This window comes from Solanum lycopersicum, chromosome 8 (genome assembly GCF_036512215.1).
Source record: "Solanum lycopersicum chromosome 8, SLM_r2.1".
Taxonomy (NCBI): domain Eukaryota; kingdom Viridiplantae; phylum Streptophyta; class Magnoliopsida; order Solanales; family Solanaceae; genus Solanum; species Solanum lycopersicum.
In genome coordinates this window covers 58851005-58865229 of record NC_090807.1, presented here as the reverse complement: position 1 = coordinate 58865229, position 14225 = coordinate 58851005, and the positions used below count along the sequence as shown (strand labels likewise).

The following is a 14225-nucleotide window of genomic DNA, read 5'->3' as shown; positions in this document are numbered from 1 at the left end:
GAGTCACATCAAAATTAGACTAGTTATATTAACGGTTATGATTATATCATGACTAGGATTAGATTATTTATAATTATTATAATAAATAAAAATAATAATAATAATAATTAACTTAGGATTCTACAATTCTCTCTTAAAGAGTTTGTAACCCAACATTATTATTATCATTACAATCCTTAATCCTAGACGTGAAATTTCTACAAATAAAAATAATATGATTTTACAATCTGAATCATTAATTTCTTGGTCTATACTATTGGAACTAACCTTCAAAGATTTTTCTTTAAAGTAACCCACTTAGATGTCTCAGAAAAGATAGTGATCTCATTCGGAAAAATATGAAAATGCTCTTACAAGATGTGTACCTTTATATATATAAAATTTATAATGACATATATTTTCTAAAATATTACCTTTTAACTTTTGATAATTATTTTTTAAGATTTAATCTAACTATGTAATTATACTTGGACGATCAAATAATATCTTATAACTATTACAATATAAACAAATCATTATTATAATATGTAGTTAATAATTAGGTTAATTTCAATTTTCAATTACTAAATAACTGATTAACTTTAAATTTGACAACTTTTTCCTAAAAAACACACTAAAATCATGTCTAGTTTGGGAAACCTAGGCAATACTTCACGCGGTAAGATCACAAATTAAATTCATGCCATCATTGCTATAAATACAAAAGTAGAAAAAAAGAGAGGAGTAAATAGACGCGTGACCGTGCTAAATCTGAAAGCAAAAGCAACAAACTAACTTTGAACATACCATCCATCATCCCCAAACCCCCCCGCACCAACTAGCATTTCCATTCCCACCCTTCAAACCCCATTTTGATTCCACAATTTTCTCCTCCCACCAGCTCTCCAAATTCTCCTTCCCCTTCACAACTCTTCGTACATGCCTTTCTACAGTTGTTGAAGGGAAAAAAAAAGAAGAATATGGCGATAATCGGAGATGCACTCCGGCAAGCGTTTATGCCAAAGCACGAATACGAGTGTCTTCGTGAGGAAGACAAGGCATTTAATCGTCTTCAGAGGCCCTTTGTGATCTGCAGTTTAGCCCTAATATCACTTGCTATTATTGTATGTACTGTTATCAGCTTGAAAATAGTGTTTCCTGTCGATCCTGCTCGCCGGCCTTTCTGTGGTGACTATCGTATTCAGCCGCTTTCGATTAATTTTACTAATATAGCTGCTAGTGGTTCTGAAGGTGGTAGTGGTGGTGGTACTGCTGGTGATTCGGATAGTTTTCCTGGTGCGTTTTACCTAACTAATCAGGAGATTGTGGATTACTATTGGATGGTTGTGTTCATTCCTTCCACGTTCATTTTTGCGATATCGGCAGTGTATCTAATTGCAGGTGAGTAGATGTGAGAAATATTTTATGTTTGACAAATGTGATAGCACATGGTTTATATGTCTTATGCGAATAAGAAGTAAACCTAATTTTGAGTTTGTTATTGAATTCGAAAAAGAGATCGCCTGTTTCATATTTTTGGCCTCGCCGTTGCATCTAATTGCTCTGTTTAGCTTGTACTTTATGCTTATTCAGTATCTGTTTTTTTAGGCAAATGAGATGCATCTTCTTTTGACTTTTGTTATTGCATTTGAAGAGTACAATGTGTATTTTCGCGCCCTTATTAGTTTAACTAATAGCACGTGAGGACTTGGGAACATTACAGGGTAAATGTGGTTGTGTATCTTTGGATAATAGCACAAATGTTTAATCCGTTCTCTCTTTTAGGGAAACAAGTAGTTGTTAGTACATTCGAAGAGTAGAATGTGTATTTCAGTGATGCCATGACAGCTACACAGATAACATGGTCAGGAATTTTATTGTTTTGTTGTCTCTTCTACCTAAGTTAGGCCTAGACTTAGTTGCATTTAGTCTTTCTGAGGATAGTTCCCCTAGATATTGTGTAGAAAATGAAAAGTATAAACCGGACTCTCAAATGATTCGCGGGTTCACTACGTGTGGAAATATTTATATTGTAAGACATCTCTGGTTATAATAAACTGCAACATGTATGTGAAATTGAAAAACAGACGTTTTAGAAGCTATGAATGAGGATGTAACTCTGAGACTGCACGTGAATATAGATAATTGATAGTTAACTCTGATTGAAGTTCTTTTGTATCTGTTGATTATCTCTGAAAAGTTCATTAAAATCTTATAATCCTGTAGTCTTTGCTGTATTGGAATTTCAATATATCTGAAAACCTAACTGGACCTAGGTTCTTTGGGATTCCAAGTTTATGAACTTTAGAGATGAAAAAGGTTTATTATTTGGATTATTTTAAGTATATATGCTTAATCTTACCTGATGAGCATAGTTTTTGGAGGCTAAAACTAACCTGTTTTTGTTCAAGCATGAGTTCAGCTATGGGAAATTCTCAAATTTGAATCGCTCCTCACACTCGAAATGAAGGGAAGGCACATATATGTCCTTATAAATATAAAAATGATCTCAACTCTCCTCATCTTGTAAATGTCTGCAAAAGTGAATCCTATCTCGGTTAGGAAGGGAAGGATAGAGATTGATGAGAATTAAGAATTTCACACACTCACGTAAGGTGTACAACATAAATACCCTGGAAATTCTACTGCCTTCTTCTTTCCCCTGTTTTTTCTTTGCATCCTATCGTTACTGAAATTGGGGTGCAAATAACAGAATTGTGTGTCTGGGCTCAAAGTGTGCTGCTACCAGTTTTAAATGTTTAATTGTATAAGAGCTACAACTATAACTGACTTATCAGAAAAATAAGAGAGAAGATAACAGTTCTCACTGTTTCTGCTTTAAACTTTGCAGGTATTATGGTTGCATACGCTGCTCCGATGAGACATGGATGCTTGAAGGTTGTTGAGAATAACTATTGTGCTTCCAGAAGGGGTATATTTCTTGAGTTATACGTTTTCCTCTGGTTCATGTTACCTCCAATAAGGGTAGTACTCTAGTTATAGCAACTGGTAGGAAATTTAGGGCATTTACTTTTTCTGTCCTTCCAGTAAATGTCTGATTTCGCAAGAATTCCTCGTTTACCTCCCTTTCCTTTCTAAGCTCTATGCATCAACTGTATTATGTTATTTTCCCCGTGGAAGCGAGCCTCTTTTCACTGCATTTAAGCATAGCGCTGGTTGAGGGAATATTAGATTTTGTATTTGGCTGTTGGAAGGTTGCAGATTGGTGTTGCTCTTATAAAAAGAACTGTTTTAGATATCAGCTAGTTTGGGCGGAGAATCCACAGATTTGTTTCTGACTTATACATTTCAAGTTTTCTAGCTCTGTGTATTTATAAATGTGGGTGATCTCACGTTTCCTTTCGGGGATAAGGCTTTAAAATTATTGGTGTGTAAAAACGATCTTGTCGGGAATGATTCATGCTTGTTGTGTTTGTGGATAAAATAATGCTCAAGAGGTTAAGGGAGCGTTTGGCCTTGAAAATTGTGAGTATTTGAAAAAAGTAAGTTTTTCAAAGTTAAAAATGATATTTGAAAATTGGAGTTTGTGTTTGGCCATGAATACAAATTGGATTTTTTTTGAATTTTTGAGAGTAATTTGAAGTGATTACAGTTTTTTAGTGTTCTTCAAATTCCTCAAAATTCCAGAATGCTATGGACAAACATGTTTTTGGAGTTTAACGCCAAAAAAAGTACAAAACTTCAAGGTCAAATGCCCCCCAAGTACCAAAACTTCATGTGCGAAATCTATCTGAGCTTTTCCTCATACCAACAGAAATTAGGTTCTTTCGCTGATGTTCTTGTGCATCAATGAACAGATTCAATTGTTTTTCTGTCCGTTTGTTTACTTGTTGTATTTGTTGTGGTATGTGTGTCTGTTCTAGCTGGTTTTAGGAAGAAAAAAAAAACTAAATTCAAGAGTTTGGTAGGAGAAACATCAATTCATTTTCAGTAGTTTTCTTCCTTAAACGGACTAGGGTTATTCAAGTTTGTTATACGAAATACGGAGCTATCTGCAGTGGTACAAATCGAAGCTAAGTAACCCACTGTTATAGCAAGTTTGTAACAGCTTAAGGTTGGAAGGTACAAAAGCAACGAGCTCTCAAAGATGTTATAATGAAGAGAAGTTTGCCATACTTCCCATGATCGAATAATATTGTAATAACTATCAAACCTTTGCGAATGGAATAAGGCGAGAGGAATGGCTTTGGTGGTGGAAATTACATCATAGTATAGATACTTCTTAGAAATTAGAGAAGAATATAATGAAACAATACATAACCTTGCAGTAGTTCTTGTGTGTGGTTAATAATTACTCCCTTTATCTCAATTTATGTGGTACACTATCCATTTTAGTTTGTCCCAAATAGAATGTCACCTTTCAATAATTAGAAACAACTTAACTCTAAAATTCTCCTTTTACCGTTAATGAAATGACTTATAGCCACACAAATAGCTAAGGGTTCTTTTAGACCACACATTACAAAAGTCTTCATGTCTTAAACTTTGTGCCAAGTCAAGCAGTGCCACCTAAATTGGTATGGAGGAACTAGGGAGTAATATTTTATATCATGTGTACACCTTGCTATGAGCTTTTCAAAAGAATTTTAGATCATCTAAGAAGCAATCCATAACTTTGATCTGTTAGGACTATCTTTATAACATAAATGTTCTTACACGCTATAGGGAAAGCTAAAAGTGAGTCGAGCTAAGGAGAGCCTTGGAGGTTAGATCTATGTTATTTATACGAGCTGAGCGTGATTGTCAATGCCAGCAAAGAGCTAGCTTGAACTAGGCCGGCTTATATATCTGTTGGAAACTGGTTTGTGAGCTCAACTCTCAGTGTGTTCATTTTGGGCTTGAGTTCATTCCTGGAGATAATTAACTTTGGGATTGTTCTTCAACTTTTCTGGGTCCTTTTTCTGATTTACTCTTTCGAATACAAAAAATGCATTCATGATATCTTGAGAAATTAGCTAAATGATCCCTCAACCTATTACCTGATTTCCAACTACACATTTATACTTTACATGGGTCCTATCACCCCCGGACTAAATAACCCTTTAATCAATACAGATGACATGAGGCTCGGAGGACTTAATTTTTGGGGAAGATTTGATTGCCTAGTGCAGTTGCAGGGAAACGTGAATTCGGCGCCACCTCCATCCTCTCCTCCACCACTACCATCTTCCCCTCTACCTCTGCCTTTTATCATCTCCCCCACTTTCACCATTAACTCTTCCACCTCCTTCACCTGCTCAAAGATGCACAAAAATTTTACTTCGTCTTCTTCAGCAGCCATTATTCAATACCCATCAAAAAATTCAACAAAAACTTACCCCCAGAATATTTCTTATCTTGTCCGAATTAAATGCAAATTAATGCTCAATCTTCTACCACAAACATATTCAACGTAACCCTCTTTGATATATGAAGTGATTGAATTTATATTTGAAAGTAGAAAAATTGTCTTTCTTCAAAGAATTAAAAGCACTGTTCCATAAAGACACGAAATCTTACAAGAGAGGAAAAAGTCTGATAAGTGATTTTGATTAAGGGTTAATTAGGAGATGAGCTCCAAAAAGGGAAGTCGGAAAATCTTCAAACTCCTAGCATGGCAAATTTCAGATCTGAAAAATAGATAGATAATGAGAAAGAGAGAGAAAACAAAGAAAAAAGCCAAAGGCAGATGAGAGAGTGAAATGCACTCGCTATGCCAACTAAACACTTGAGGGATTATTTATTTCATTTTAAAATAGTTCAAGGGGGAAATAGAACCACCCTGAGTATAAGTGTGTAGTTAGAAATCCAATAATAGGTTGGAGGGTCATTTGGCTATTTTTTTAATATCTTAGTTATTTGCTTAGTGTATCACTTAAGTGTTTGGGGAATCAAAACTGCTAAGTCAGGAATAGCTTACCTTTAATATCTATGAAGGAAACTGTTGGTTGGTAAAGATGTCCTTTTAAACTCTGAATGAGTCGATCTGAGCTTCCAGAGTGCAGCCCGTTAAATTATTGGGAGGCATGAAGTGCTAGGTTTTCTTAGTTTAATAACTATAAAGAAGTTGAGCTTGTGTATTTAATATGGGAGGAAGGTACAGGGGTGGGCCCATATACTCCCGGAAGGTACAAACGTAAGTCGACTTGAGCTTTTATCATGAACGGGTTGATTCATTTTCAGTCTCCAGTAATTGGTATTTCATGAACTTGCTAATAATATTAATAAAGGAGTATGAGGTCTGCGAAATGTGAGATGACAACTTCAGAAGGAATTCCATTTCTTCAATTCATTCTGAAGGTAAAACCAACTTGAACAGTATTAATGGATAGGAGTCAGGTCCCAAAAACTAGGATATCTGAGCTATCACTTATCTATTTTAGGAGAACTTTGTAAGATTATTAGCATGCGTGATAGGAGGTTTTGAATTACGTATATAGAGATGGTTTAATACATTTGTTAGATTATGGGTTTTGTCTGTCTCACTGCTTACTGTGGGAGGAAGGGTGCTCTTGTTTCCTGCCTATTTGCATGTGTGCTGGTGGGTAATAATTATTGATTGATTTACTCGTTTCTTTTTTTTTTTTTTAAAAATAACTGTGGTGTTCGGGCTGGCTTATGCATACCTTGACTAATTCCATGAGATACCTACTACCTCCCACCGTCCACCATCACAGGTTCCGGGTAACTCCAATCCACCAATCCACCAAGGATTGGATAGATGGACCTCCTAGTGTCTTTTGTCTCTACGGGGAAGATTGATTTATTCATTTCATCTGCTATTCTTGTATTCCTAACATTTCATCATTATGTTTCAGGTGGAGTGCGCTGTCTATCCATTCTCAATGTTGCTTTTGCTATCGTATTTGGTCTGCTTGCACTGTTTCTTGGTTCAACCCTTCTCACATTAGGGAGCAGCTGCTCAGCACCCTTGTTTTGGTGTTACGAGGTTGCTTCATGGGGGCTGGTGATTCTATATGGAGGGACTGCTTTCTTTCTAAGAAGAAAAGCTGCTGTAATTCTTGATGAAAGTGACTTCAGTGGGCGCAATCTTGGAGTAGAAATGCTTGAAGCAAATCCAATGGAGGTCACACCAGATGTAGAGAGACGTGTGAATGAAAGTTTCAAGGCATGGATGGGTCCTTCTTTCTTGTCCTCGGATGAGGAGGATGAATCTGATAACTACCAGGAAGTTCCAGCTTTATCTCGTACCAACTCTAGCCGGCTAAGACAATAATATGAACTTTCCTCCTGTTGGATTCCTCGAGCAGTGAATGAAATATTGTGGAAGGTCTTAACTTGTGATATCTTACCCAATCACTTGCATGGCAAAACTTTTGAATTGCACATGAGTGCTGCAGCATCGGTTCATTTTGGTAGAGTTTCAGGTTTTGTATAGTTAGTTTGAGGGAACATTGATTTTCTTGGTGGTGGAAGGCTGGTAGAGTGGGAAGGGATCTCTCAGTAATTGATTTGGAGTAGACTGACTAATGCACGATTCGTGGTATTCTTATGAGCGTTGCTTAGTTGTTGATACTGAATTTTGGAGTAGTTCCTTGTAGTTGTCTTTTCCTCGTACCACTTGATATATAACTGTTGAAATTTAGAACGAGCACAAATTAGTGCATAGCATCTATTTTTGGATGATATACAACATAGCTAAAGTGATACAAAAAATATATCATGTTTTAGTAATTTTCCCTATTTAAACCAGTCACCATGTTACATCACCCAAATGGAAGAATACGCAGCTCTAATACTGGATTCTGAGGGAATTACTTTGCAAACCTAAATTTTTCATTCCCTAAATATTTCATATTCGAATTCTGCAACTTGCTAAATGCATATTTGCTGATGAATATTTAGAGGTATATCTACCGTCAAAACAGTTGTAGAAAGCAAAACTTGACATAATGATCAAAGATTGTTGAAACAAACTTTGTCATGAAAATATGAATTTTTGATCTTTGCTGTCATACTCTAATTTACCCTTGAGACTTGAATTCCAATTTTGGTAATGAACAACAGAGCATAACTTAAGTTAATATATGAGTCCTTGGAAAAAAATCCTATTCAAGGTTTGATTTCTGAAAATGACATGATTGGAAATGGACAACATAAGTAATGGTAAAACTCCAACAAAGTGTACTGAAATTCCAGCACACTTTATTAAAGTTATCTTGTGTTTTTAGTAAGAGTATTTTTGTTCACAATTCGTCCCATATAATATGATCAAATGTTAATAGCTTATAAAATGGTGGCTAATGTTTGATAACACGTAATTAAGTGCTATTTGCTAAATTTCCCCCCAAAAGCAAAAGCCCAAAAACGTAAAGCCCAATTAGCCCATCTTCTCCACTAAATTCCTTAGGTCAAGAACATCCAAAACCTTCTGCTACCACCTCATCTTCACCACTGTTAATCAGTTTCGCCCTAAACCTAAACCGTCGATTTGCGATTTTTGATTTTTGATTTTCAGCGTTTAAGCTCAACAATGGCAGCTCCCTACGAGTACGAAGAAGGAGGTTACCCACAAGAAACAGATGCAGTCGGGTACGACCCGAATTTCGTGCCAGATTCCGTAAAATCGTTCGTGGTTCATCTGTATAGGCACATAAGAGAGAAGAATGTTTACGAGATTCACCAGATGTATGAGACCTCTTTTCAGACACTGAGTGAGCGTATGTTTAAGGAAACTCCTTGGCCTTCTGTTGATGCCGTTGCGCCTTACGTTGATAATGACCATGTCTTCTGCTTGCTTTACCGTGAGATGTGGTTCCGTCACTTGTATGCTAGACTTTCTCCTACTCTTAGACAGCGGATTGATTCGTGGGACAATTATTGCAGCCTTTTCCAGGTTTTTAAATATTGTCGCCTTTTTTATTTGTTTCTTTTTTGATGTGTTGGTTTGTGTTATTCAGTGAGCTCAGTAAAACTACTAAGCTTCAATTCCAAGCTAATTAGAGTCAGTTCCATGAATCCATGCCTGTTTTATTCCAATTCTTCATAATTGGGATTCTTTAACACTAGACGCGTTCTTAGATTTTACTTGCTGTATGTCTCCCGATAGTCTGAATGTAAGTCCACAATTTAGGCCTATATTGTAATGCGATTGCATATAGTAGATTGATATTTGGAGTTCAAACATAGTTATTTGATATTGGTGACTGAATTATACTTATTGGCAATGAATCAAATTTCTAGCATGATATACTTCAACTGAAGTAGTTCTTTTCTAAATACATTGTGAAGCCTGTAGATATGTTATCATTATGCTCGTCACATGAAATTCTTTGTGATTGTGACATTCTATATATATTGGTACTCGCACTGCAGACAATGTATTTTACCTAAACTACTTAAATCATGCACATCCTCCATATAGAAAAACAACCTAAATAGAGTTCCCCTCAGACTAGACCTGTGATTACTTTGGCTATGAATCGTACTCCATAAGCCTAAAGGAATTTTATCAAAATTGTTGATATTCAGAATAGATTGTTTATACTATATTAGTTTTTGGGTCTTTACTTTGGATCTTACGAACAAGTATTATATAAAAAGTTTCTTTGCATAGTGATGTTAGAATGTTTGTGTTTTAAGAACTGTTTGAACTGTATAGCATCTATTTGTTAAATGGACAAAGTTGGGCAGTACTAGCGGGTCTTTAGAAAGCGTGTATTTTATTTATTTAGGAATGCACTTTATTTACTGTATAGATTTTTGTAGCTAGGTTGCTAAGCTTGACACTGTGGAACAACGGCTGTGCATTTATAGGCTTCGTAAAATGAATCTTGAGTTTCACATAGACTGCATTGCTGTAGGTGGTGCTGCATGGTGTGGTTAACATGCAATTGCCAAACCAGTGGTTGTGGGACATGGTAGATGAGTTTGTATACCAATTCCAGGCATTCTGTCAATACCGTGCAAAGATGAAGAGCAAAACTGCAGAAGAGATCGCGTTGCTTAGGCAGTACGACCAGGTAGAGCTGACAGATTACGATGCTTTTTCTTCTTCCCTATAGTTTAATCTATTAAGATTGTCCAAGTTATAGCACTATCTGAAATATACTTTTGAAATTTGTTCAGTTAGTACTCTATTTTACTTTTTAAGGATCTTTATAATTTTTTTCTTGCGTTTTATTATTTTTTGCATAATTACTCTTTTATCTTTGATACTTGATTTTTAGATAAAACTAGGAAATTTTTTTGAACATTACAATATTGACCATGTGGTTATCTGCGTTCCCTTGAATTATTATTGGTTACATGTATTATTAGTAAATGCATAAATCTGTAACATTGTTTTTTAACTGTAAACCCTGCAACATTGTTCTCAAGCATCTTTTATCCGGTATTTGTTTTTAAAAATCATTCTTCTGTGGCATCTTTTAGCTGTTTGCAGTTTATTATCCAGGGTATTGATGTGTTACGTTTGGGTAATAGTTTCCTTTTAGCTATAGCTATAGCTAGGGTCATAAATTGTCGTGATGGAGTAAGAATTGCTTGTAGCTTGTCTCCAAGGTCATATATTGGCGTATGGTGTTTCATGAATGGGCAAACTGTGGAGCCGCCACGTACAGTGATGGGTGTTCAATTATACATCCTTTTGTCAAAAAATTACACTGTATACATTGACAATTATATCTAGTATATAGGTCATAGCTTACTTTTCTTAGGTATATATTAATTAATAATGAAAACCCTTAGCAAAATTTTTGGTTTTGCCACTGTGGACAAAACTATATTGGTTTAATAATGGGATAAAGTTATGGTATTGATGGATGTTAATCATTATAGTGCAAAGTGGTCATTAGGTGAAGAGATTGGATTGGCTGTCAAAGCCTGACTTGGACAACTAAGATGTGTTTTTTAACCAACATATTTCTTATTATGATTTAATAAACCATTTATGATTTTATTGTCTAAAAAATCACTCTAATAATGATGTTTATTAGGCTTGGAATGTCTACGGTGTTCTCAATTTCTTACAAGCCCTTGTGGAGAAATCTACAATAATCCAAATCTTGGAGAGGGAAAAGGAAGGTCTTGAAGAGTTTACTGCTACTGATGGGTATGATTACAGTGGTGGAAGTAATGTCTTGAAGGTTTTGGGCTATTTCAGCATGATAGGCTTGCTCAGAGTTCATTGTCTGTTGGGTGATTATCATACTGGCCTGAAGTGTTTACGTCCAATTGACATAACTCAACAGGGAGTTTACACCAGTGTTATTGGGAGCCACATAACCACAATATATCACTATGGTTTTGCTAATCTTATGTTGAGGAGGTATGTTGATCATTATTTTCTCCCAACTCTTGCATTTCTGTTACATGTACTGTACAGTTCTGTATGATTGTGTATACTTCTATTTTTACTCAAGAATTTACTAACATGCATATTTTAAAATATGCGTTCCTTCCATTTTGCGGAAATTGCTGGTCTGTGAGTGTTCTAATCAAATTAAATGAACTAGGGTCCTAATGGGTCAAAACCCAACCCAACGAATTTTGCTTGGATCAGAATGGGTTTGTCAAAACGGGGCAAGCAGTACTCATAGAATAGGTCAAGATCCAACTCAACCCAAGTTTTACTAAGTTTAATTATTTTATTTGTTCTTTTAAAACATTTTAGTACCTAATGAAATTATTTTTTCTGTATTATGGCTATATATAACATATCAAATTAAAAAAAAAGTTTTTTCTTAAAAAATATTTTGACAACATATCTCATGAGTCAATTTATCAATCCAATTTTTTCGGGTTGAAATGGGCTGAGCTAATAAATGGGCGTGTTAAACTTAAACAGGTTGGGCGGGTTGGGTGTGATTTACCACCTCTAGAAAGTAGTATGCACTTCTCTTTTAACTCAACAAGGAGCCACCTGACCCATCTGCAAGTGCTTACAGTTCTATTTGTATTTGGTTTGGCTTTAGCAGAGAAGTTTTATTTCCTCTAATCTGGAAAATGGGTTCACCATTTTGCAGGTATGTAGAGGCTATCCATGAGTTTAACAAAATCCTTCTGTATATTTATAAGACAAAGCAGTATCACCAGAAGTCACCCCAGTATGAGCAGATACTGAAGAAAAATGAGCAGATGTATGCCCTGTTGGCTATTGCTTTGTCATTGTGCCCTCAAGTGAAACTTGTTGAAGAAACTGTGAATTCTCAATTAAGGGAGAAGTATGGTGAGAAGATGGCGAGGATGCTGAGATATGATGAGGAGGCATCTGCACTCTATGACGAGCTCTTCTCATATGCATGTCCTAAGTTCATTACTCCTTCTGCTCCAAGTTTTGAGGAGCCTCTCGTAAATTACAACCAGGTACCTATTTTAACTAGTCTTAGTTTCTGGTCCTTTTTATCCCACCTGCAAGGTTAGTTTAAAGATATAAAGATACAGATTGTTCTCCTCAATCCTCCATGCAAATGTTCATTTGTTTCTAGAAATGTTTACTTCAATTACATCCAAGTTGCTCCTTCAATCTCCATTACAAGGATCCTTGTGTATTTTATGTGAACGGTTTCTCTATGTTTCTTATTTCTTGACTCCACATTTGAACCACCACAGATGATGGTTTTGCATGCTCCGACCACATGACATTTTTTCTTCAGCTTTTACACAGCTTTCATCGCTATTAAATTAGTTATATTGTCTTCCTCAGGATGCCTATAGGCTACAATTGAAGATGTTTCTATATGAAGTGAAGCAGCAACAATTATTGGCTGGTGTTAGGTCCTATTTGAAAGTGTATTCAACAATCTCCCTGGGGAAGCTTGCAAATTACATGGATTTGGATGAACCCAATTTAAGGTCTCAAATATCTAATGCATTTAGCGGTTTGTTATCATGCAAATTCTCAGCTGTGATATATGCATTTGTGGGCTTATATACTGAATTCATTGTTATGCAGAGCGGTTTTGATGACATACAAGCACAAAACACATGCTGTCGATTCTGATGGCAAGATAATTTCCAATGCCGATGTGGACTTCTACATAGATGAAGTAAGAAACATATTATGTAAAAATCTTGTCATCTTGTTCCTTTAATCCTTTCTCCATTGGGTAATTGATGGCTGACTACATTATTTATTTGATATAATCTAGGTAATGTGCGTGGGGTTTTATAGTCGGTCTTTTTCGATCATATTCAAAATAATGTCTTTTGAGTAGCTTGGGAATAATCAACCGTGAACTGTTTTTCAGCATTTACCTTTATTCTTGTTCTGAAGAGATGCGAACAAGTGTGGGCATTTCTTATTGATTGTTTTGCTGGTTTTGGTGTCATTTAACATGTGTTAGTCTCTCCTGTAGCTTTCGGTACAAATAACACAAGGCCATAAATGCATGTAGAATATTTACTGTGCTTATTCTTCTAACCCAAGGTAGTAAACACTATCATACATTGTGACAAAGTGATTCACAATGTCTTTCATTCCAGGATATGGTACGTGTTGTAGAATCTAAGTCCGCGAAGAAGTATGGTGATTACTTTTTGCGTCAGATTGTGAAGGTAATTCTTGTATAAGCATTTTCAGCCATGGTTTTTATTCACATTTTATTTTGCCACATATTCATTCGACGTGTTTCGTTTCTTTTTCAGCTTGAAGGGATCATGACTGATATTGACAGGATAAAGCTGGAGTAAGCCACCTTCCTATGTTATAGTATCAGTAGCGTTTAACTTGCTTTGAGCTTCATTTTTGTACTGAGGAAAATGCAGAAAGTTGAATGAGAGTATGTTTCGGTTTTGAGAACACCAAGCTTTGTTGATTAGTGACTAGAAACAATTTTTTCTCTCGCTTTGTAATCTATTAATACAATACAAAGTTGCCTTTTCTTAAGAAGTTCAAAACTAGAGCTCTGGGTTCAAGCTAGTCTCTTCATTAAAAATGATATAACAATAAATATGCCACTTCCAATCACCAATAATAATTACTTTTAAGTCATTGATTAGTATGCCACAATATTTTGTGTTGGATAGAAAACTTGCATACAAAGATCAACGACACAGTTGGATAAAACCAAATTAACTTATTTTTGATGAGTAATATATTGCTTATTGTGTACATTCCTATCTTCCATAGCCTTTTCTTTTATCACATTTTGTTTGGAGGGTTGTTATATATATTGTTTCGGGTATAAAAATATTAAGATAACAATGCGATTAGGTTTTTCATTGTTACATTCAATATATTTTAAGTTACAATTAAAACATATCTCGTATTTAAATTAATAATA

The 14225-nt window shown here is 35.4% G+C and overlaps 2 protein-coding genes across 2 annotated transcripts; both read left to right on the top strand.

Annotated features, from left to right (window-relative positions):
• The first annotated feature begins 612 nt into the window (after positions 1 to 612).
• Positions 613 to 7715, top strand: LOC101260663 (uncharacterized). Its single transcript, XM_004245220.5, has 3 exons — positions 613 to 1380; positions 2831 to 2911; positions 6798 to 7715. Exons 1-3 carry the CDS (start codon positions 960 to 962, stop codon positions 7214 to 7216), a joined length of 921 nt encoding a protein of 306 aa, XP_004245268.1. The 5' UTR covers positions 613 to 959; the 3' UTR covers positions 7217 to 7715.
• Positions 7716 to 8126: 411 nt separating this feature from the next.
• On the top strand, positions 8127 to 13839 carry LOC101260365 (uncharacterized). The gene is made up of 8 exons (XM_004245219.4): positions 8127 to 8836; positions 9804 to 9962; positions 10938 to 11269; positions 11967 to 12306; positions 12647 to 12795; positions 12896 to 12989; positions 13426 to 13497; positions 13588 to 13839. Exons 1-8 carry the CDS (start codon positions 8474 to 8476, stop codon positions 13630 to 13632), a joined length of 1554 nt encoding a protein of 517 aa, XP_004245267.1. The 5' UTR covers positions 8127 to 8473; the 3' UTR covers positions 13633 to 13839.
• Positions 13840 to 14225: the final 386 nt, after the last annotated feature.

Excerpts from the sequence above, each read along its gene's own strand:
- LOC101260365 (XM_004245219.4), top strand. The coding sequence starts at position 8,474 with ATGGCAGCTCCCTACGAGTACGAAGAAGGAGGTTACCCACAAGAAACA. Across the intron at positions 8,837-9,803 it reads ATTATTGCAGCCTTTTCCAG|GTGGTGCTGCATGGTGTGGT; the intron begins GTTTTTAAATAT and ends GCATTGCTGTAG. Across the intron at positions 12,990-13,425 it reads TGGACTTCTACATAGATGAA|GATATGGTACGTGTTGTAGA; the intron begins GTAAGAAACATA and ends CTTTCATTCCAG.
- LOC101260663 (XM_004245220.5), top strand. The coding sequence starts at position 960 with ATGGCGATAATCGGAGATGCACTCCGGCAAGCGTTTATGCCAAAGCAC. Across the intron at positions 1,381-2,830 it reads GGCAGTGTATCTAATTGCAG|GTATTATGGTTGCATACGCT; the intron begins GTGAGTAGATGT and ends TAAACTTTGCAG. Across the intron at positions 2,912-6,797 it reads CTATTGTGCTTCCAGAAGGG|GTGGAGTGCGCTGTCTATCC; the intron begins GTATATTTCTTG and ends ATTATGTTTCAG.